The sequence below is a fragment of the Aythya fuligula genome, chromosome 1 (assembly GCF_009819795.1).
Source record: "Aythya fuligula isolate bAytFul2 chromosome 1, bAytFul2.pri, whole genome shotgun sequence".
In the NCBI taxonomy this organism is placed as follows: domain Eukaryota; kingdom Metazoa; phylum Chordata; class Aves; order Anseriformes; family Anatidae; genus Aythya; species Aythya fuligula.
Genome location: NC_045559.1, coordinates 42,158,130 through 42,179,790, shown reverse-complemented (window position 1 = coordinate 42,179,790; position 21,661 = coordinate 42,158,130). Strand labels below are relative to the sequence as shown.

Genomic DNA, 21,661 nt, shown 5'->3' with positions numbered 1-21,661 from the left:
TGCTCATATTTTGAGTACTATGTGTGGTTTGGACAGCCTCATTATTTAAAGAATATAAAAGGGCGCAGAGTTTCCTGTGTTGTCTCCCCTCCTTGCCCCAGTATGTCAAGCTCACTTGAAAAAGCTTTTGTGTGGCCACTGCCTTGTTGCTGCCGCCCATCCGTTTCTCCGGGCTCCAGCCACCTGTAAGTGAAGCCAGCCAGACGTGTTTGCTGAAACCTCTGCAAGCCAGTGACCCGAGATCTCTCTATTTTAGTAACAACCCATTAAGACTACGTGAGTGATTGCTGTCATGCATGCAGCGAGTGAGACAGACCTGCAAACCTGCAGCTGAATACATCAGTGCTCAGTGACAGGTGCTTTACTTGACCTACTAACTGCCCTGTGGGGACTGCCATCTGGGGTGGGTGATAGTGGCTCCTGCCTCTTCCAGCTTGGTCCCAGTGCTCCTCCGGCAGCACCTAGTGAAGGGGATTCAGGGCAGTTTCACAACACACCCAGTGTGATCTAACTTGAGGCTGCTGCAGAAATGGGCAAACATTCCTTTCTCTCCCCGCTTTCCCCCCCTCCACAGGCTCGGGACTCTTACCCCCCCCCCCTCTTACAGTACCTAATGATCACCCAGCAGCGTGGTAACTATTAGTGTAAGACTAGCCTTGGGGGGTTTGGGAGGACTTATTCTCTTTTGGATCAGTGAGCTGATCTGGCTTGCCAGCAGCAGTTGGCACAAATATGCGGGCAGTAAAAAAAAAAATGTCTGGGCTGCTTTTCAGACATAGCTTGTACCTCTGATCAGAAGCCTGCCTGCGGAGCACTGTCTGTGCTGAGATGGAGTCCTCTCCTTGTTCCCCCACGTCATAAGCCTGAACCAGCTGGTGCTGTTGAATGTTCTTCTGCAATATACAAGAGTGGTGGTGCCACAAAATAGCTTTCAGAGCAGTTGTTTCTAATATATTTCTCTCTAAGGTTTGCTGACTTAATCATCTGGAGCAATTACTTACGGGAAAGTTTTTAATATCAACTCCTTTACTGTAACCCATTGTAATCCTAGAGGAGGAGGATATTATTTAGGCAAAGCAGACTGACAAAAACTTTTGGGAATGGTTCCCTTCTCCATTAGATTTCTTCTCAGTTACGGACTTAATTAACAGAGCATGAAGTGATATTACTAGTGGTATGTCCAGAAATGGATCTTTGGAGGATAATAGGAAGTTTTGATTTGTGTGTGCCAGTGATGTTGGTGGTCTGATGTAAACCGCATGCAAACTGTGCAAACTGATTCGGAGTTTGGAGTGATAGAAGTGCTACATGGTGAGTGAACGGTTTCATACGGATACAAGATGCTACTTGGAAGAACACAAGGAAAGGCTAACCGGAAGAGCAGAATTAAAAGTGGTGTTCCTCAGGGCTCTGTGTTGGGCCCAGTGCTGTTTGATATCTTTCTCAGTGACACAGTCAATGGGATTGGGTGCACCCTCAGCAAGTTTGCCAATGCCACCAAGCTGTGTGGTGTGGTTGACGTGCAGGAGGACAGGGATGGCATCCAGAGGGACCTGTGCAGGCCTGAGAGGTGGGCCTGTGTGAACCTCGTGAGGTTCAACAAGGCCAAGTGCAAGGTCCTGCAGCTGGGCTGGGGCAATCCCAAGCACAAATACAGGCTGGGTGGGAAATGGATTGAGAGCAGCCCTGAAGAGAAGGCCCTGGGGGTGTTGGTTGATGAAAAGCTCAACATGAGCCAGCAATGTGTGCCTGCTGCTCAGAAAGGCAACCTTGTCCTGGGCTGCACCAAAAGCAGCGTGGGCAGCAGGGTGAGGGAGAGGGCTTTCCTCCTGCTCTGCTTTCCTGAGACCCCACCTGGAGCCCTGCGCTCAGCTCTGGGGCCTCCAGCACAGGAAGGACATGGACTGACTGGAGCAAGTCCAGAGGAGGCCACAAAGATGATCAAGGGGCTGGAGCACCTCTCTTGTGAAGAAAGGCTGAGCTCTGGTGCTCTGGAGCTGCCTTCTTCAGCTTGGCTCACTGAATGCATCTCCACTTGTGCCCCATAGTATTTGATAATATTGTATGTTGCAGTTCTGTTGTTTCAGAAGTAAATCTAACAGATTTTTAAGTTTGGAAATACCTTCTTCAAGGCTATATGATTTAGTAGAAGGTATCTTTTTTCTTATAATATGCTTTAGCTGTTCATTGGGTCAAATGAAAAGTCAAGGGACTGATGGCCAGTGTAAAGCTCAGAGCACTCTTTTTTTTTGTCTGAAAAGTAATTTAAAATGGTGGGTGGTGTCTAAAAAAACATCCTGCTTTGAGATGTTATATGCATAGGAAAGATCTTACTTGTTTATCACACAGCATAGGTTTTATTGGTATCCCAAGAACAATTTGTAATAGATACCTTAACTACGACTTGTGAAGTTAATTAAATATGAGCAGCTGAGTGATAAATATGGAAAGGTGTTGGTTTTGAATGTGGTTTTCTTGGAGAAAACATGGGTGTGGTGTAGGTTGTCACTTCTTGCACCTCATTTTCTTTCAGCTTTTAAATTAATGTTTACTCTGCTGTGAGTTTGACCCTCTTCTGCAACATCCAGTGCACTTTCTAATGACACTAACGCAATTTGTGCACTTACTTACCCTTTCTTACAGCTGTGCCTCTTGTTGGATATCCTAAGCTACGTCATTCGAGTGCAAGTGATCTTAATCTGTGTGTATTTTTCTAGTCTTCTTATCCCTTACTGGGGCAGGATAAAAGCTGCTTGAATTCTTTTGAAATCTGTGTAAATATAGTGTGGTGTCTGTAGAGATACGAGGCTGCTGTGCATTAGTGAGAGTGGAGTTTCTTGGATACAGTTCAGATATGAAGATACAGAAATGCAATTTTGTTTATAAACAGTGGGTCTGACAAGATAAAAGTATAAAAAGGGAATTATAATTATCAGCACCTCTTAATTGCAGATGAGGTACTACTCACCAAATTTTTGTATAAAGAATAAGTTTCTTTTGGACACAATTTTTTTCAAGGAATTCAAAGGGCAGGTGCACAGCTGCTATGCATTGCAGATTGCTGATACTTAGTGAGGGCTCAGACTGCATATAGTACTTCTGGGTGATGCTAAAAGCTGTACTATGAAGGTAATGTTGCTCCATATAGAGGTTTGGTCACTATATTATTGCATAAAATAATTATAAACAAGATAAGTTCTATGGTGTAGTGATTATATCCGTGCTAATATCTATTTAAGTGCAGTAAAAGGGGTTTTCAGAATTGGTCTTGGTTTAAATTTCTTTGATGTACATGCCAACACATCACTGTTGGAGGAAAATAAGGTTGTCAGCTTAAGTCTGTCCTCATAATTTCTGCTATAATAAAAAGAAGCAGCTAAAAATCAGTATCTGTGGTGCTACTGTAGTCAAATCTAGCAATGCTACTTTTAGCTCAAGGCAGGAGGGATGATGCACGCTAGCTGTGTGATGACCTCTTTCTGGTGAGCAGTTAGTTGAGCAGAGTGGGCAGCAGCAACATTTCCTTCTTCCTCCTCCTCTTCTGCTTCCATGCTGTTGTTGGCTCTTTTCAACCAGTATAACTCAGTCCTAGATACTCACCTTGGTGACACTTCCTTAGAACACCATAAATGCTTGCAAATTTACTACAGGAAAGCATCCTGAGCACAGAGAGCATCATGAGTTAAAGTTACTGTACTCTTTTGAAGGGGCAAGATATTTGTCAAAATTAACCTTCATTTTTGCACAATAGAATACAAGAAAAATAATCAAATTTAGATAACAAACAGTATTTCTGGAGAAAAAAATCAGAAAACCAGTTATCTGTGGTTGAAAAACCGCATGTATTTTTGCTGACATATGTTATTATGTTTCATTGTTTCTCGTATCTTTTGAGAATGTTAGACTTCAAAACATGTTGTTCTGATAGCTTAAAACTTGGTTGATTTTTTTTTTTTGCTTTGTTTTGTTTAAAAAATCATGCTAATTTTGAAAGTATTTGCTATAAAATTTCATATGCCCAAGCTTGAAAAATCAGCATGCCTCATTAGCTAGCATAAAAAGTGTGGCTTAATTTTCAAAGACTTCAAAATAAAGAGGGGAAACACTTGTTCACAGAGAGCATAATGAAATTAACATTCAATATGCTCTTTAAAAATACTTTTTTGTTTTACTTTCTGTTTGACTAAAGTTTTTGCACTGTATTCATTCTGTCAGTACCAGGCTCCATTTTTTTTTAGGGGGGGGAGGAATATGTTCTAGCATGTTTCCCTATATAGCTTTCTTCATGTTTCCTACTTCCCTCGTCTCAGTTACTGTTTACTTTCACCTAAACACTGCTCTGCCACCCCTCGTATGTCTTTCCTCTATATGGATACAATAAAATATGCAGGCTTAGTTGCTTTTCTTTTGCTGCGGGTAGGAATTTTTACTGTTCCATCTTTGTGCAGTTAATATTTAGGTAGCCACCTACGTACAAGTATTTCTAGAGCTTATTGCTGGCTTTTTTCATAGGTTACTTGGAACTCAGGACTAAGAATAACCAGTTTCTGTTTAGATATTTACACTGTTTCTTCCATGTTCCTGCATACCGAAAAGGAAAACAGATGTGATTCTAGTTACTGCGCTTCCTTGGGTGTGCCAGCTACAGTGGGGGCTAGGGACAGCCACCTACGTGCAGGGAGAGCTCAATGTTGGTTTGGTACATTTTGGAGTACTGTCTTCATAAATGTATTAGTATGCATATATATTACTTAGAATCAATAGAAAGAGCTGTTTGCTGAGTGGATTTTTTTTTCTCATCTCCGTGACATACTACTTGGTTAGCTTTGGGAGTATTTGGTAATTTTGAAGCAAAGGTGCGTAGCTGTTCAAGGCGCTTTCACAACAGCTTCAAGAGGGAGAATCAGAACAAGCTGGATTTGCTTCTGTCTCTTGCATAGTGAAAGATATAAAAATCTTTTCAAATTGGTCCATAATTTAGAAAAAACGTACTCTGAAACTTGGATTCGACTAGTGAAAAATGAAAAGAAATTGTCACTTGCTGTTTTCTTAAACAATTTTGGTCATCTGTTTCCCATTTCTTTTTCATTTTCCAATTTCCCATTTCTTACTTATTTAAAAAAAATGCTTCTACCCACTTGAAATTCTTAATTTTTGTAGTTTGCAAGAAGAAAACATAAATTCACCTGATATCTCTGATTGATATATCTGCTGTCTAAAAATCTTTCACTCATGCATTTCAGGAGAAATAATTATCTAGTTTTGCCAAATAATCCTAATTGTCCTTATTTAACCTGGTGCTTTGTGTAGGTGCTCGCTGATCATAGTGCTCTTAGGGGAACAGTCCTCTTCAGGAAGTGCTGCAGCTTCTTTTCTCCCAAATGAAAAAGATGTGATCGAGAATCTTCTAGAATTTACAAAGAAGCATAACCTTAAAAATTCCTGAGTTTTATTATGGTTAAATAGTAGCTTAAATGGCTTCATTGTGGCCTGTCTCCTTAAGTCTGCTTCAACTTGATCCTGAATGTTCAGAGACAGCAGGTTGAGACACAGCGGTGGCTGACAGCATAAGATGGCAGTTTGCAAAGTTCCTGAGTAAGACTTCCTGTGAACTTGACTTGTTTCTCAGGCCACTTGATTTCTTCTACATCAGTCTTCAAATCATTCAGCACAAAGTATTCTAGGCCCAATGAAATGTGTGTGGTTTTGGTTCCAGTATTTAACACGGAGCCTTCATTTTCTTCTTTAATACATTTGATACATTAAATACATCAGATTAATACATCTCAGGAGAAAAGGCAACTGCAGGAGTGTTTCATCTGTATAGAGAGGGGAAAAGGGGAAATTATTTGTAGGTGGTCACTGGAGAGAGTGAAGAGGCCCCGGCTGTGCAGAGCGGCCTGCTGCCTGGCCTGTGTCACCTCAAGGGGCAATGAGAACTTGGCTCTGTAGTGACAGCTGTGAGGCACTTGCCTCATGTTGGGTATTTGCTTCAATTTTGTATGATTTAAGTTGTGTTTTGGTTTTAAATTTTAAAAGGCCTGTCTTTAATCTGTTGTTCTGAGTGATTATGTTGAGCAGTGCACCTGAACGGTGCAAGAATCAGGTAGAGTCTGTGATCCTATCTCTCGATATCTTGTTACCCAGGTTGTGTACAGGTAGTTACTGCTTTGCTGCCTTACGTATTATATATTTTTGCTGTAAATTTAACAAAACAAAAAGCTAAACAAACCAGAAATGGTTTTGAGAAGGGCTAGGCAGCTTGAGGTAGCATTTCCACTTTGGTCTGAGTTAATAACAGTGCTGTCAAGAATTTAAATTTGAAGTGAAACTCTTCTGGTAGGGGTTACATGAAGAAATATTCCCAGACACTCCAACCAATAGAAGGTCTCAAAAGGATCAGGAGTTACAGTTTTAGTGTACTTTAACTTAAAAATAAAGAGCAATATTAAAATTGTATAGTTTCAACTTGTTAGATGTGGCTTGAAAGTCTGATTGTTTGGCCAGATTTTGATGTCTTTTTAGTAGTAATTTGAATGATTTACAAGGATGTGCTTTTAAAAGTTTTTTGAGACGTTATTCAAAAAATACAGCAAAATAAATTGGCAAGCTGTGCTAAAAGAAGGCAAATAAAATATATATTCCAAAGATTTGCAACTTTTTAATTTGTTTTTACCTCCTGTGAACTCAGGGGCAGATGTTTGGTTTGTTTGTGCCTGCAAATGATTGTACAGCTGCTGTGAACACGGTGACACTTTTTCCATCTTTGGCTCCACGGTATCATTCAGTTAAGGCTCTTGTGGAATTAACTTGAACTCCACCACCTTTGGATTTAAAAAAAAAAAAAAAAAGAAGAAGAAAAAAAAAACAAACAGCTGGGCTTATCTGAAATGGGTAATTAGTTAAAAGCTCAGGAGATCAGTTGTGCTGTTGGTTGGTGCCCCACTAGCATTAAATCTTGTTTCCCTGCAAGGCCAACCTAGACTTGCTTATTTCAAATATAAGAGATGTTTTAGGAGGGTCCCTCTCCTCACATTTTTGGGGTTAGAGGATCCTGTCCAGTGGTCTGACGAGGCAGCAGGCAGTGCTCATTTCTGCTGCTGAGCTCCTGGTGAGTCCAGCAAGCAGTTGTAATGAACTGAATCAGTTCAGGAGCCACGTCTCTGCCCTGCCTCTTGCATGCCATGGTTTTTGTGACCTTCAGGTTCAGCAAGTACTTAAAGTTAATTATATCCCTAATTACTTCACAAACTTGTTTCCAGATATGGTGAACTGGGACAAGGTTTGAATGTAAATGAATGCCCCTTTCTTTTGCCGAAGTAAATAATATTAAAATACTTTCTGAGCATAGCAAGCTGGTTGCAACTGAAGAAGTTCAGAAAATCCAAAGTTTGAGATTCAGAAGGAAATGCTTCCTAAATAACTGAGTTTGTATGTACTGTCTTCAGAGAGGCATCTTCCTCTCAGCTTACTTTGTGTCTCTATGTGCATTTTGTTAATAAATTTTCAACCTAAAGAATCATCAATTGAAGATGATTATTCCTTTTATTTTTATTCAGACTGTAGGCCAAGTTGCAGGGTAAGATTTTTAACTTGCAGTTCCTGAACTTAGTTTCGGTAAGGACTCACTGACTTTCATACAGTAATCTCAGAGAGTTATTATTTATTGTCTCAGGGATACCGAGATCCCATCTCTTTATAAAAAAAGTTAAAATGTACTTCTCATAATGTGATAGGAGTCTCTGTTACATAATAGTGATTTTAAATAAACACTTCATCTTTTTTTTTTTCAAGGTCATTAACTTATTAACTCATTAGCTTATACTTCTATAGTTATTGAGGAATATGTAGCAACGATTCCTAAAACAGAGATTTCAGGTAGAAGTATTTTCACCTTCCTAAGGCAGTGCTATCACAAAAGCAAACTTGTTCTTCCAGCCTTACCCAGACTGCATAACACTTATCGTGGAAACTTCAGGGTAAAAGTGTCAGGGACAATTTTGTTTTCCTGCTCTTGTCTTCCCTGGTATTTGTAGGATGCTTGTGCTTCTTTATACTTGGACCACAGCGGTATCTAAAATAGGTGCTGTAAATTGAATATCTACACTTGAAAGCTTTGTCCCCCTAAATAAGCATGATATGGATCAAACTACTGTTCTCTTCTCATTTACTTATATTTTGAATGAGCACCTACCAGAATATTGTATAAATTGCCATATTTTCCTGAATTATTCTTTTATAGCTGTCTGTTGAACATAGCTATAGCACAACAAACAAATTACAAAAGATGCAAATTTAAGTGCCATTCCAAAATATTTTATAAGTGGGTGACTGTGGGGGTCCTTTTTTTTAAAAAAACTTTTCTATTGCATCCTACTTTGCATAAAGCGCCTCTTTCTGGACTTGGTATCAAAGGCCACAGTTTTAGACTTTTGTTGCACTGTTCCAGATTCTTTTTCACTGTATACCATGTGGATGTATCGATTACGTATCAGCCGAGGAAATTAAAGTTATATTTTGCTTACTTACTTTAGAAAGGTGAAATTTCAATTTGAAAGTAATAACTATTTGATAAAGCTTTTAAAAAGCAATTTTTTGCTTTCATTTTGAAACGTGGATAACTTTTTAAATATGCATACATACCTACACAAAATAATATGTTGTTGCATCTGAAAATTTCAGTTATATGGTACTGGAATAACTGAAATGTCAAATATGCCCATATTCAAAGTCATAATATTTTAATTAACATTCAGCTTGAAGTACAGTTCAGTTGGAAAGTGATTTAAAAAATAAATCTTCTGATTTGTAGGGCTGTTTTTGTACTGAGTTTTGCTCAGCTATGCCTTAAAAACATGGAGCATCGTTCTTGATCTCACTTACCAAGTCTGTTTTCTGTACATGATGCAGAGCCAGGCCACCTACACATCTGAAATGATTGTGCTCCCTTCCCGTGGCAGTGCCAGGTTTCCTAATTAAAGCTACCATCCTGTAGGCACCAGGGTAACTTCATGCACCATCTGAACCTTGTCATTGCTTTGCTGAAACTATTATTACTGTAAAGGAAAATAAACAAATGCATAAACTTGTTCAGGTTAGGGACATCTGTTACTGAATGGCGTGAAAAACAGAACAAACATTTGTTTTCATTAGCAGGTTTAGAAGGTTTCTTCAGAAGAGTTGGCATTTGAGTATTTTTTTAGACTGGGTATTCCAATTTCATTATTCATCCCTGCAGTGTGGGTAGCAGGGGGGATCCCTGGATGGAGTGGCCAAGGGAAGGCTGAGAAGGGACCATCACCACAGAGATATTCTCATTTCCCCAGCAAGTCAGCTTTCTCCTACTTCTTCCATCCCTTCAATTCAAATGTGAATTTGGAGCAGGTTCACCAATTCATTTCTTCATCAGATGGTTCTTCCTTTTCTGACCCAGTAAAACCAAAACCCTGTAAGCACATGCAAAGGGGAACTCAGTAGCTCCACTTCTCCAGCCCTACTGATCCTCCAACTTGGCTGGTCTCATTTTGATGTGTAAGGTGCTTTATTTTTGGATTTTACTTTAAAGTAAAAACCATGAAGTTGTTCACATGGCTAAATAACTTTCTGAGGTATTACTATAGCCTTTTGTTCATTCCCTGCACTTTCTTATGCACTGCTTGCTCCTTTTATCAGGAGTAGTCTTATGCCCTGTATCTTACGCACTGTATCCTTTTATCTATATGTCTAGAACTGAATGAACAGGTTGAACAAAATACAACCACTTCAATAAGGTACGTATTTTCCTTGCAAAAGTAGCTTATTTTTTCCCTCCAGGCATTAGGTAGAAACAGGTAAAATCACTTTTTATAAGAACCAATTTTATGTTTATTTTAGAAAAAGGAAATTAAAAAGTACCTGAATGCTGACTTGGGATTTTTTTTTATAAGGATATTATTGTTGGTGGTTGACTTTGTTTTTGAGTCCAAAGTTTTGACATTGCTAGAAAGTTAGGTTTCCCGTTTTTTTTGCCTGTTCAGCAAATACCCTGTATAGCAATTATCTGATGTGTAACCTGAAATGCTGTGTAACTCTCAAAACAGTGGAACTAGTGTTGTTGAGAAATTTAGTTACTTTGAATTAATTTTTCATTCAAGCAGAAGTTAATTCTTTAAGCTCAAGAGAGGTTAAGAGTCACAGCTATGCTCTTTCAAGAGGAATAGAATAAAAACAGCACAACATACCAGCATCAAAGCTAGTAGTGTCAACTGATGGTATGTGTCCCAGAAGATACAGTTACACTTCTGGGAATTCATTTCCATTTTGTGGCCTGTCAGTCATTACCTTTTCTTGACTTAATTGCAGAGGTTTAATAACAAGTGCTGTTAAAATCATACATCAGAAAAAAAAGAGGAGGAGGATACTTGAAGCTCCAAGTTGTTGAATAAAGATAAGGAAAAAATTATCCTGGATCTGGAATCTGTCATTAATAGCTGGCAGTAGTTAAATAGAAATATTTTCAATTATTTGTATGAGTGGTGGATTAATTTTGTGATTGATTTCTGCATAATTTGACATTCCACCATAGTGAGGCTAAAAAAGCACTTTTGATTTCCGATACCTGTTACCAAGTGGGGAACTAGTTCTTCAGGTCTGAGTATTTCCTTTTATTTTTTTCCCTCAAATATATGGAAGGTGTAAATTAAGCTCTGTAGGACAGAAGGTGTGTTTGTAATGTCATGCTTTTACTGAGTGCTATTGTGGCTCAAACAGTTTAATTTGTTAGGGAAATAGAAATGTTTTGGCCGGAAAGTGTAAGACTGTTCTGTATTGTTCATTTCTTCTTAGAAGCTGACTACATTTTATGCAGTAGGTTCTCAGTAGTTTCATAGGCTTATGGTTTAAAACTGTGAAATAACTTAATCCTTTCTTGATTTATTGTTGGAATCCATCCATTTGACTTAATATGAAATTCAGAAATCAATTCCACTGAGTCCAGGTTGTTGCATCCTAAGATAGCAGTACTTCCAATAACAAACCAGTTAGACACGTGGGACTTGAATAGAGTGCAAAGTACTGTTGCTTCCTCTCTCTCTCATTTCCCCAACAAAAGCTAACTTTGGGAATACTTTGGACCAGAGGTGATTTTCGTTTTATTAAATTTATGAACCTGGCTTAGAGACTAAGAGTCATCATTCCAAGGAATATATGGGTATAGAAAGAATGATTATAGAAAGATGATGTGCCACTAAATATGGATGCTTTAGGAAGAGTGGCTTAATATGTGGAGCTCATGAGTGTTGGTGTTTCAGCCATTGTTTGTATGTTTGCTTTTGTTCATCACCTAACCATTTTCTTCTTTCAGTTCATGTAAGTGTGTATTTAAATATGATTGGAAATCCTTGCGGCAAACTGAAGTTCTATTCATGTAAATGGGTAGTATGATAAAAAGATGTACAGGTATTCAGGGATTGTAGGGTAGTCATGAGGGTTTTTTTTTGCTTATACCAAATACGGTTGCTTCTATTAATTGTATGTGTATGTATATATATCCATTGCATGTGATATCCTGGTGGCTGCTATTTTTTACATCAGCTTTATTATGTTGAAGTTCATGTTCTCTTCTTGTTTACCAAAAAGTTTGTTTTTCTATTGGCAGGTATTTAATTAGCCAAGGAGCACATGTAGGAGCTGTAAATAGTGAAGGAGACACTCCATTAGATATTGCTGAAGAAGAAGCAATGGAAGAGCTGCTTCAGAATGAAGTAAATAGACAAGGTAATTTTGAATATGAAAAGCTGTTTTTGTCTGTTGAACACTAAATATGCTAAATGTTAAATTAGCAACTTTAAATTCAATTATTTTTTAAAGAGGGTTGTCAATACAATGTACAGTGCTAAAGCTGTGTTCCAGGCATTTTAAGTCATCCCAGCCTTTTGAGAAGAAAGAACTTGGAAGCACTGAACTAAGGTGTTGGTTGCATTCTTATATTCACTCACCTCAACAGAATATAACTGGTGTTCAGATAGTATGGGTGGTATACAGTCCATCTGGGATGTAGACTGCTATATCCCAGCTTTAAACTGTGTCTGAAGCAAGACATCTGTACTGAAGTAAATTACCGTGGGAGGGAAATAGGCACTTTTAGGGTGACTCAGATGTCAGTGTTAGCATGAAGTGAATCCAGCCCAAAGGGAACTCCTTTCCATTGAAAGCCTAGAATAACTGAAACAAGAGTAAACAACTATACCGTGTTACATAAACCACCCTTTGCATCTAGTTCTGACCTTTCGAACACCCTTCTACTATGCCAAATGTCTGAAACTACTTGTTAGGATAAGGATTCTTAAACTATTTTAGGTCTGACAACCAGTCAGGAAACTTTAAGCTCTCTGGTAATTTGTGTGCCCTCCTGAGAGCACCATGCAGGTGAGCATTCATGTAACAGTTAATGGAAAAGTATCAAATTTTGATAGTATCATTTTAAAACATATATCCTAAATATGTCCACTTTACTTCTATAAAATGGCTAGGGCAATGCTAGCAGTGACATCTTTGCAAGAGGGACTGGCCTCTAAAGAAGCATATGGATTCATTTTTCTCTGATTCATTTTTCTCTGATCCTTTTTACCTCCTTACATTGCTATTTCCCATTTTGCAATCCTCTAGTGGTTTTTCCAGGGTTTTTGAAAATTTCAGGTTTTCCCATTCCACAGATGGGAGAACATTCAGATGTTGTTGACTCATTGTCCTGAATCTGATAGACATGCATTACTATCCCAAAACTCTTAAATACAAGAAGAGGGATGGTGTAGTCTGAGTTACATCATACGCTGAAGGATGATGTCAGTTTGTGAAGACAGAGCCTTTGTGAGGGGCGTGCTAGGGACCTGCATCTCCATTACTTCTGGCCATCTTACTCTCTCTTAAAAGTCTTCCTCCTACATTACTTTTTTGTAGCATTGATTTTATATCTCTAAAACAGATTTACATAACGTAATAGTAGACAAGAATTGCTTCAGGCTTTGTCATGATTTAATTTGTACGCTTAAACCTGTTTAATGCCCAAAGGAAATGTTGAAAAGAAAGTGGTGACACGATATACAGAAAATAAGAGATGGGTGCTAATACATAGAAGCAGACTGTAGATTCAACAAAGGCTTTGATTCAATTATTTATTGCTGTTAACTTAATTTTAATTGATAGTTCTTATAGCTAGCACATAAAAGACTCGGAATTAGATAGATATGAATATTTTTTGTCTATTTTAATTAGTTTGGAAAAAAGCACAGTTCTTTTTTTTTTTTTCTTTAAGAATACTGTTAATTCTTGCTGGAGAGTCACTTCTGGCATGTACCTCAGCCTAAATTCTTTGGGTAGTTTTTGATACGTTTGACTTTACTGGCATGCTATATTGATTGGCTGTAGTTCTTTGTAAAACTGACATAATTCAGAAAAAGAATTATCTTGTAAAACCTCCCTTTTATGTTAATGATAATATATTGTTATAAGTTTTTATGTACATTTTTATAGTGCAGGTTCAACATTAATTTTTATTCTTTTTTCAAATGTAATTATTTTGAACAGCCCAATTGTAAAATCAGCATTGGTAACCTGAACTAAATGGCACAATTAATTGAAAATTTCAGTGTAGTTTACATATTTTATAAAGCTTACAGTAGAATATCTATGGCACTGTTGTTACAAGCCTGAGAAGAAAGGAGATGTTCCCACAGTGTAGCTGTTAGCTTCCAAAGGGATAATCCAGGCTATTTTAAAATACTGAATTTCAGTTGCTAGGGAAAACCTATTTTTCAAGCATTCCTGCTACATGTTTATGCCAGTTACTGGATTGGCTAAAGGTTTTTCAGAAGACTGGTCTCTCTGTGGTGATTCAAGCAATATATTGGTTGAGGGAGGCACCATGTAAGGTGAGAAACTTCCTAGGACTCCGCTTTGCAGTGGTTTGACTGCCCTCTGGAGAACAGGGGACTTTGTGTTGTCCTGAAGAGTGACCACACTTCGAACATTTGTGACAGCATTTCTGCCTTCCTGGTGCTAACAGTGCTCTAAAGTCTAACCTACATACATAAATATATATATGTGTGTATATGTGTGTGTGTGTACACACGCACATATGTGCATGTATACTTGGAACTGGTATTAATGCTTGCTTATAGACCTGTTACAGAACTTGGAAAGGTCTATATTCTTTGCTGTTAAATCTATCTAGAACTAGTTTTGTAGGGTTTCAACCTAGGTATTTCACGTGTGCTTTGTTTTATATAAATTATTCTTTTCACTGTTTTATATATACATATTCTTTCATATGTAAGGTATGTGTGTATATATATGTGTGTGTGTATATAGAATATATATATATTCTACCTAGCTTCTTTGACTGCAAGACCACTTAGGAGTTGCAGTTTTGTAGAAATAGGGAAGAAGGCATGTAATGTAAAACTAAGGGTTTTTACCTGCAGGGATAAAATCACAGGAAATATTTAATGATTGTAAATGAGGATGGAATAGAAAGGGTATGAATCTGAATATAAAATGGAAGTGTATATCTTAATAAATTACAAGACACAGGAGCCAGCATAAAATAATGTGCATTTGGTGGCATCCTTAACTTGCACATAAAGTAGTATTACATACAGAATGACTGTTTAGCCATGATCATGGTCACTTGAAAAGTGCCCAATTGTACATATGTTGTAGCTAGAAAAGTTCAGATTTCTAAAATAATCATTTATGTCAGTGGGGAGTTAACACTGATGTATTGTGACAGTTTCATCTTTGAATGTACATGTGGTTAAATGCAAATATGCTTCCAACTTTACCATTGCTCCTTGTATAAAATAAAGCAATACTGCAGTTTTGATAAACCAAATTGACTGTGGGGTCTCTGGAACATTAAACCCTATTTCAGTGTTACTGGTAGTGGAAAATAAGCCAATTTATTTTGAAAAGGAACAAATCTGGGTACCAAAAATCTTACCCCTGTGTAGGTATAACATGCAGCATGACAATTATGTAGACATTTTCTGTCTCATTCTTGCCTTTGGCAACTTTTTAATGTGTTCCTACACTTATTATAGTGGTTTTTTTTGTGTGTGTTGCTTAGTTAATGTGATGAGTATGGCTTCCTACATATTGGCATCAGCAGTCAGGGCTATTTTGTGGATCACTCTGATCTGATTCATTGTGATTTCAGATATTTTGAAGTGATGATGTTTGACATTGTTTCTGTTAGAGATCTGAGGAGAATCACCATGCTAGCTTATCCTTTTTTTGCTGCTTCTGCAGACCTTGAGTCTATATAGGACGAGTTTAAATCAGAGTCTTTCAGTTCAGCCTTCATTAGTTTGTTTGTATTTATGACCAATTTTCACAAACATTGACTTATATATCTAACGACAGCACTAAAAATGGGAGCTTCTGGAGATGCTAAATTCACAGACAGAAATGATAGAATAGGATACAATTCAGCTCTATGTGACATTGCAGGCTTAATACAGAGAAGGATCCAAAGTGTTTGCGCATCCTGTTCTAGCATTCAGATTACAAAATCTGAACTGTCTAGAGAGGAGGTGCTCAGCTATGCCAATTAAGCTTCCTGTTCTACATGTCCTTTTGGTTGGACACGAAATAACAGAACTTGCCTGTTATTATTGTCCTTCTTCAGTTATTCTCATCTCTATGTGTAACACTTCTAAACTGCGACCCTTGGTTCATGCTTCTCTCTTTTCTTGTGTCCTCTGATGTGGGCCACAGGTCCCCCAACGCGACCACCTTGTATTCTGCTGAGCATACAGCAGGCCTTCGTTGATATAATGGGCTCTGCAGTCATTCTCAACTAACGGACTTGTTATCCTATAGACGAAGCCACAGCACTCTGATAATAGGGAAAGCATTTTTCTACGTGAACCTTCAAAGGAAAATTAAGATTTTTTGCTGAATTTTGTCTAATTTGGACTAATTTTGCAACATTCTCTAATATTTTTATATTTGTTTTGTTATATAAATAAAGCTACATTTATTACATTATTTCTAGAGTGAACAATTAATGGCTTAATTATTTTTAAGCTTAAAACACAATTTAATTTTATACTTCATGAGAAGGTAAATTACAAATATGCCATAGTAATATATACAGATTTTTTGACACAGATCTGAACAAAACACTTCACTGGTAGCAAAAGTAGTTGGTTTATGGAAGTTACGTAGGTGCAGTGCTGAACAACTAGTCTTTGCACACCATATGTTTTAACTGTTTGGCGTGCTATACAAAAACTTCTCCTAGCACCTTTTTTGATGTTTCCTCCGTATGTCGGATGGCTTTATCATGGACCAGTCCCATGTATATAGATGCCACTGCAATCCACAGCATTTTTAACCTTTACATTAAAAGCACTACTTCCAGTTTCTTGATGTGACCCTTTATATTTCAGCTCTGTGGCGTATCAGCATACCATAGCTATGGAAGCTGTCTTTTGCTAGTAAAGCCTTTTCATATGCACTGGTGAAAGCTGGCAGACTTGAGAGCTGTTTTGCTTGGCCCTGGCCACAATCCTAGCTGCCACTTTAATCACATTTAAAGCCGGTCAGCTCTCAATGCTGCCTCTCCTTCAAGTCTTCAGTAGGCTTAAGCATTGGTCTGAAGTCATTTTTTAGTGGTGGCAGGCTATTTATCATCAGAAGTCTTTTAAAAAGTGTTTTTAACTGCTCGAGTGGTTATTTTGGATGGTAGGCGACATTCTTGGGAGGTGAGCTGGTGGGGAGAGGTGATGTGAGGTGAATCAGGAGGTGAGGATACAGCGCGGCACTTCCTCTGGGGCGGGAGGCAGGCCGCTTCTCATTTCCAAGCAGAAGCCAGTGTTCCTCATTCTTAATTATAGGTAAATGTAATGAGGCTCTCTCCAATGTATTGCTTAACTCAGCTTTGTTTATGCGGCTGAAATGCGAACTATTACGTTTGTATATAAACATTAACTCGATGAAGTCAAAAAGCGGGCCGCTGTTCCCGGCGGTATCTATGAAACATGCCTTTATATGGCCGAGCCGCGCTCGGGCTCTGATTCAGCGCCTCAGGTCCCGCTCAGCTCCGCCGTCTGCTCCCCGCGCAGCCCAGCGTGTCGGACCTCCTCACAGCTGCTGACTGACACGCCTTGATAGGAGAAATGAGAGCATTTCGCTGTAAATTATTACTGATCGGAGCCGTGCTTGGGCTGCCAGAGGTTAATGCAGAGGAGTTGGAAGCCAGGCTGGAGCCGAGAGGCAGCAGCACATTGCCATCTACGGGCCGGAGGCAGAAAGTGGTGGTGGAAAGGTGCAGCAGCGGGATCCTTCACCCTGGCGTCTCAGGGCAGAGTCTCAAAAGCAAAAGCAAGGAGGAAGGTCCATATAAGGTATAATAAAGGCTGTTCGTGTTCTCTTTGCTGTATTTAATAATGGGAGCTATATTTAGCTTATCTCAGAGCACAGCCCTTTTTCTATGACACAAAGTTTGTAGAAATACCCATTTTCGTGCCAGTTAGCACCATGAGGCGTTTTATTTAGATCAGCAAGATTCTCTTACTTTCATCTGTTGAAACACGATCAGAAATGTACTGTCTTGTAAAATAACGTATTGATGCAGCTGTTGGTCCTGTACAGCCTTTATGTCTTGTTTGGGCTTCACAGATACATTCATTTGTGATACTCACAGGGTATTATATTTAACATTTATTACTTTTTCTGCCAAAGCACTGGTATTTTGACATAATTATTTAGTTCTCTAGGCCTACGTAGAAATTATGGTTAAACATTCGCCATTGGAATTTCAGGATCAGGCTTTTGGAGGAACGTTTTCTCAAAAGTACTTCAAAACAAACAGACACGTGGGCAATTTTCCGTTGAAAGGAATTTATGTAGGATTGTTCGCCTGCAGAAAGTTACTTGTGCCACGAGCATTTTCACTTAGAACTCTGGCATGCAAGAAGGGGATGGACATAAGTGTGCCTAACGTGATATATAAACCACTTATTGGCATAATTGTGCCTGGCAAGAAACACTAAAATGTAAATGATTTTACTCCAGAGAATTATTTTCTCAAGATCTGCTGATCTGCACTGCTTTGTCATTCTGAAAGAAAATGAAATGTAAAGGCCCCAGAAATTTACAGTTTGCATTAGTTCATACATACAATATGTAGAAGTCTTCTGGAGGAATGAGAATACATGATTATAAACACATTATTTATTCAGAGTTTCTGGGTTTAATTCTTCATATCGGTCAGAGTTCTAAAGATTTTTAGATATGTGAAATCTAATCTCTGTTCAGATTTGTCATGCATTGGGTTAAGATGGACAGTTTTAGAAACATACATTTCTTTAATTTTTACTCCACTTTCTTTCAATATTTTAGCTTCTCCATAGGCTCTGCTTAGTGCTTCAACAATCATATCTTCCTGTATCTTGCAGACTTAACCCAGATTAATGGGTTTTCAGCAGTTTCTATTATTTTTTATTAAATTGCGGAGGCTGAAATGACTATTTTAGCAGATTAAGTGAATGAGTCTAGAAATTCAGTTGACTGCTTAAAACGCTTAATGTATTACCTGCCTCAGTTATTTTACGATAGTAAAGTTATGTCTTTAAATTCATCCTTGACATAACATTTTACCAGATCTTCTTACTGAACAGAATCTTTTGTCCAACTTTGTGGGTGTTTTTTTGCAATTAAATTCCTTTTTGCATATTTGTTGCTATGGAATATCTGTTATGGTTTGAATTGACTGAAGAATACAAAAAATAGTCTATTGTAAATTTGCTTGTAGCTAATTTGAATAAAAAGGAAAGCCTCGGGTTTTGAAGTTGCATTATATAATATTGTTTAAAAACAGAAAAAGTTGAAATTATTTATGAAAAAAAAAATGACTTTTTCAGGTATGGTGGTCTTTTCTTAGTTTTCCATGAAATGACTATTTAGATCTTAGTATTGCTTGTACGTATATACCAAAAGGGAAGAAATTAGCACCTCAACCTCCTTGTAGCACAGGCATTTTTCATGGGTGAAAAGGGAGTTTAGCAATGTCATATGCTACCCCAAACAAAATGGCAACAAAACAAAACAAACAAAGGGAACCTTATGTTTCCAGAAACATGTAACATCCACTCATTCTGTCTGGATGTCATTGAAATTTTGATTTGGGCATGTCATTGTCAAGTTGTTTCTTCTTTTTTGTTTGTTTGTTTGTTTGTTTGTTTGTTTAACTTATATAATGAGTGAATTGCAGTTTTTGTTATGGCAATAGATGTTCTATAATACCCTAATTTAATCAAAGGGTTTCTCAGTGAAAGATATTTTATTATATTTGTGCTATAAAAAAACAATCAAGGAAAATCTAATTCATATGTAATGTAATACAAGCCTCAATCTGCCATCCACTGCCTGAAGGGTATTTCAGCAGTGCCAGCGTAATTGCTTTTGGTTTGCCAGTTTGTTGTTCCAAGTCTGGCTTTTTAGTTGTTAGTGGATTAGTAAAACTTGAGGAATCTGGTTTATTGTAGTCTGTTTTACCATATATATCTGCTTTACAGTAGAAATGATGCATTACATTACATACGATCATTTACATATCACTCCTGTCTTTTCCTTTTATGATATTCATAATTTCTTTAATGCAGACCTTTTTATCCCTCAGCTCAATTCCTGTTGCATGTCTGAACGGGCAACAGTCGAGTTGGATTTTCTTTGGTTTCCATACTCTAGGCATTCATTTGCTTTGTAAAGGATGAGTAGCTCAGTTTCTTTGAAGACATTAGAGCCTGAAATTGCAGTTCATTATGAAGGCTTTGAAAATCAATTAAAATTAATTAATTATGTAGAGTAGGGTTGAAAAGAGATGTTCTAGGTTTCCATAGGCTTGTTTGTGATCGCTTTATATTGTGTTTTGATTAGCTGGGCAGTTAGAAGAGTTACGTGGTACAAAAATGACTACTGGAAAAAAACAGTTTGGGGACAGATGAAAAAAGGTGCAATTAGTTCAGAGGCCAGGAGCGGGAGAGAGATTTCATATCTTAGTGTTAAAAAAAAAAAAAAAAAAAAGTTTAATTTCTGCTTTATAGGCTGTGAAGGTTACTGTTGAGGTTTGTGATAGTATCCAGTAAGTCAGTACCTGTTTCCAGATTTCACTTGTTTTTGTCATGTCAAAATTACATTTTGCTCCAAGAGAAAATAAAAATTCAGAAGAACAGTATATATTTCTCAAGACCCTGCACAAGGTTGATCCACTGATGAGTTTTCTCTTAGAGGTCAACTCAGTTACATTTTCACTCTTTATAACCACAATTCCTGGGTCCCATTTCCTTGCAAAGTTGTTGGTGTTCAGTTAGCATAGATGGACCAATACTCATGCATTGTTCTCTTCAAGTCCACTTTTCTGTTGCACTGTTTAGGCCTTGAGCTTTTTTTCTACCTGTTGAAACTGCTATGTATAATTGTAAATGTTATATTGTGTTCCTCCCTTTCGTCAGTGTATGAGGTATTTTTTTGTGAGAATCTGCTGTACAAATGGTTTCAGCGTGGTGTTTTTTTTTTGTTTGGTTGATTTTTACCTGAGAATCCAGAGGGAGATCTCAAAAGGTTTGGCTATTTGAGGTTTCTGTTCCACAGTGATAGAAGACAAATCTTTTTAACCAAAATTTCTTTAGAGAGTATGAAAAATATAGTTCTACCTTGTAAGTATTTGACAATGTTCAGAAGCTAGGTCGTTATTCTTCCAACAGATTTCTACTAGTATACAGTATTGTGGCTGTTTTCTGGTTTCTACAGATATGAACAAGATAAATACTTTAATGCTTAATAAGGCTAAACTTTAAATTTTCTCTCTTTTTGAACACATCTTTTTAGTGATTGTTACTGTGATGGTAGAAATTCTTAAAAGCAGAGGGCCAGTTTTAGTAGATTTTTTTTTTCTTCGGGGAAAACTGTGTAATGCATGCAAAGTGTCATACTGATGCTGTAATGGATGTTTCCGTAAGCTCTTGGGGTTGATATGCATATAAGATTTGTTGTATAATTGCATTTAAGTATTTGAAATAAAACATTGTGTCCTCTCTTTCCCTCTCTGTTTTCTCCCTATCTGTTTTAGGAGTTGATATAGAGGCAGCTCGAAAAGAAGAAGAACGAATAATGCTTCGAGATGCAAGGCAGTGGCTCAACAGTGGCCATATAAATGATGTCAGGCATGCAAAATCTGGTGGTACAGCACTTCATGTTGCTGCAGCTAAGGGCTATACGGAAGTCTTAAAGTAAGTATAGTTTAAGTGGGAATTTTTCCCATTTGATTGTCTTGTTGAGGTAATGTGGCTTGGAATTGTTAGAATTGGGCATATCTGACAGCTGGGGATTGTATGTTGGGAAATTACAATCTGTAAAACTGTATTTTCCTCAGAATTTGATTTTAAGTTTTCAAGTACTCATAATTCATGATGCTGTTGGTTTTCTAGATGTCATTCAAAATGTGAACACAGTGTACATAACGAGCCTTAATGCTCCGAAAGAAAGTTGACCAAAAAGCTTTCCATGTTTCTAAAGTCAATTCTATAAACAAGTTTAATTATTTTTATAATGCCAGTTAGCATTCTGGGTGAAGCATATTTTCACAATACCAGGTTTATTTGCATACATAGAGCAGAGT

At 37.7% G+C, this 21,661-nt stretch overlaps 1 protein-coding gene across 2 annotated transcripts in view; it reads left to right on the top strand.

The window, feature by feature from the left end:
- The window catches only part of PPP1R12A (protein phosphatase 1 regulatory subunit 12A), a 123,778-nt gene that overhangs the window by 50,087 nt on the left and 52,030 nt on the right, over positions 1–21,661 (top strand). For both annotated transcript variants that reach the window (XM_032201119.1, XM_032201110.1), the window contains exons 3-4: positions 11,636–11,754; positions 21,113–21,272. In XM_032201119.1, coding sequence (XP_032057010.1) covers positions 11,636–11,754; positions 21,113–21,272 — 279 coding nt within the window. The remainder of the gene's footprint in view (positions 1–11,635; positions 11,755–21,112; positions 21,273–21,661) is intronic.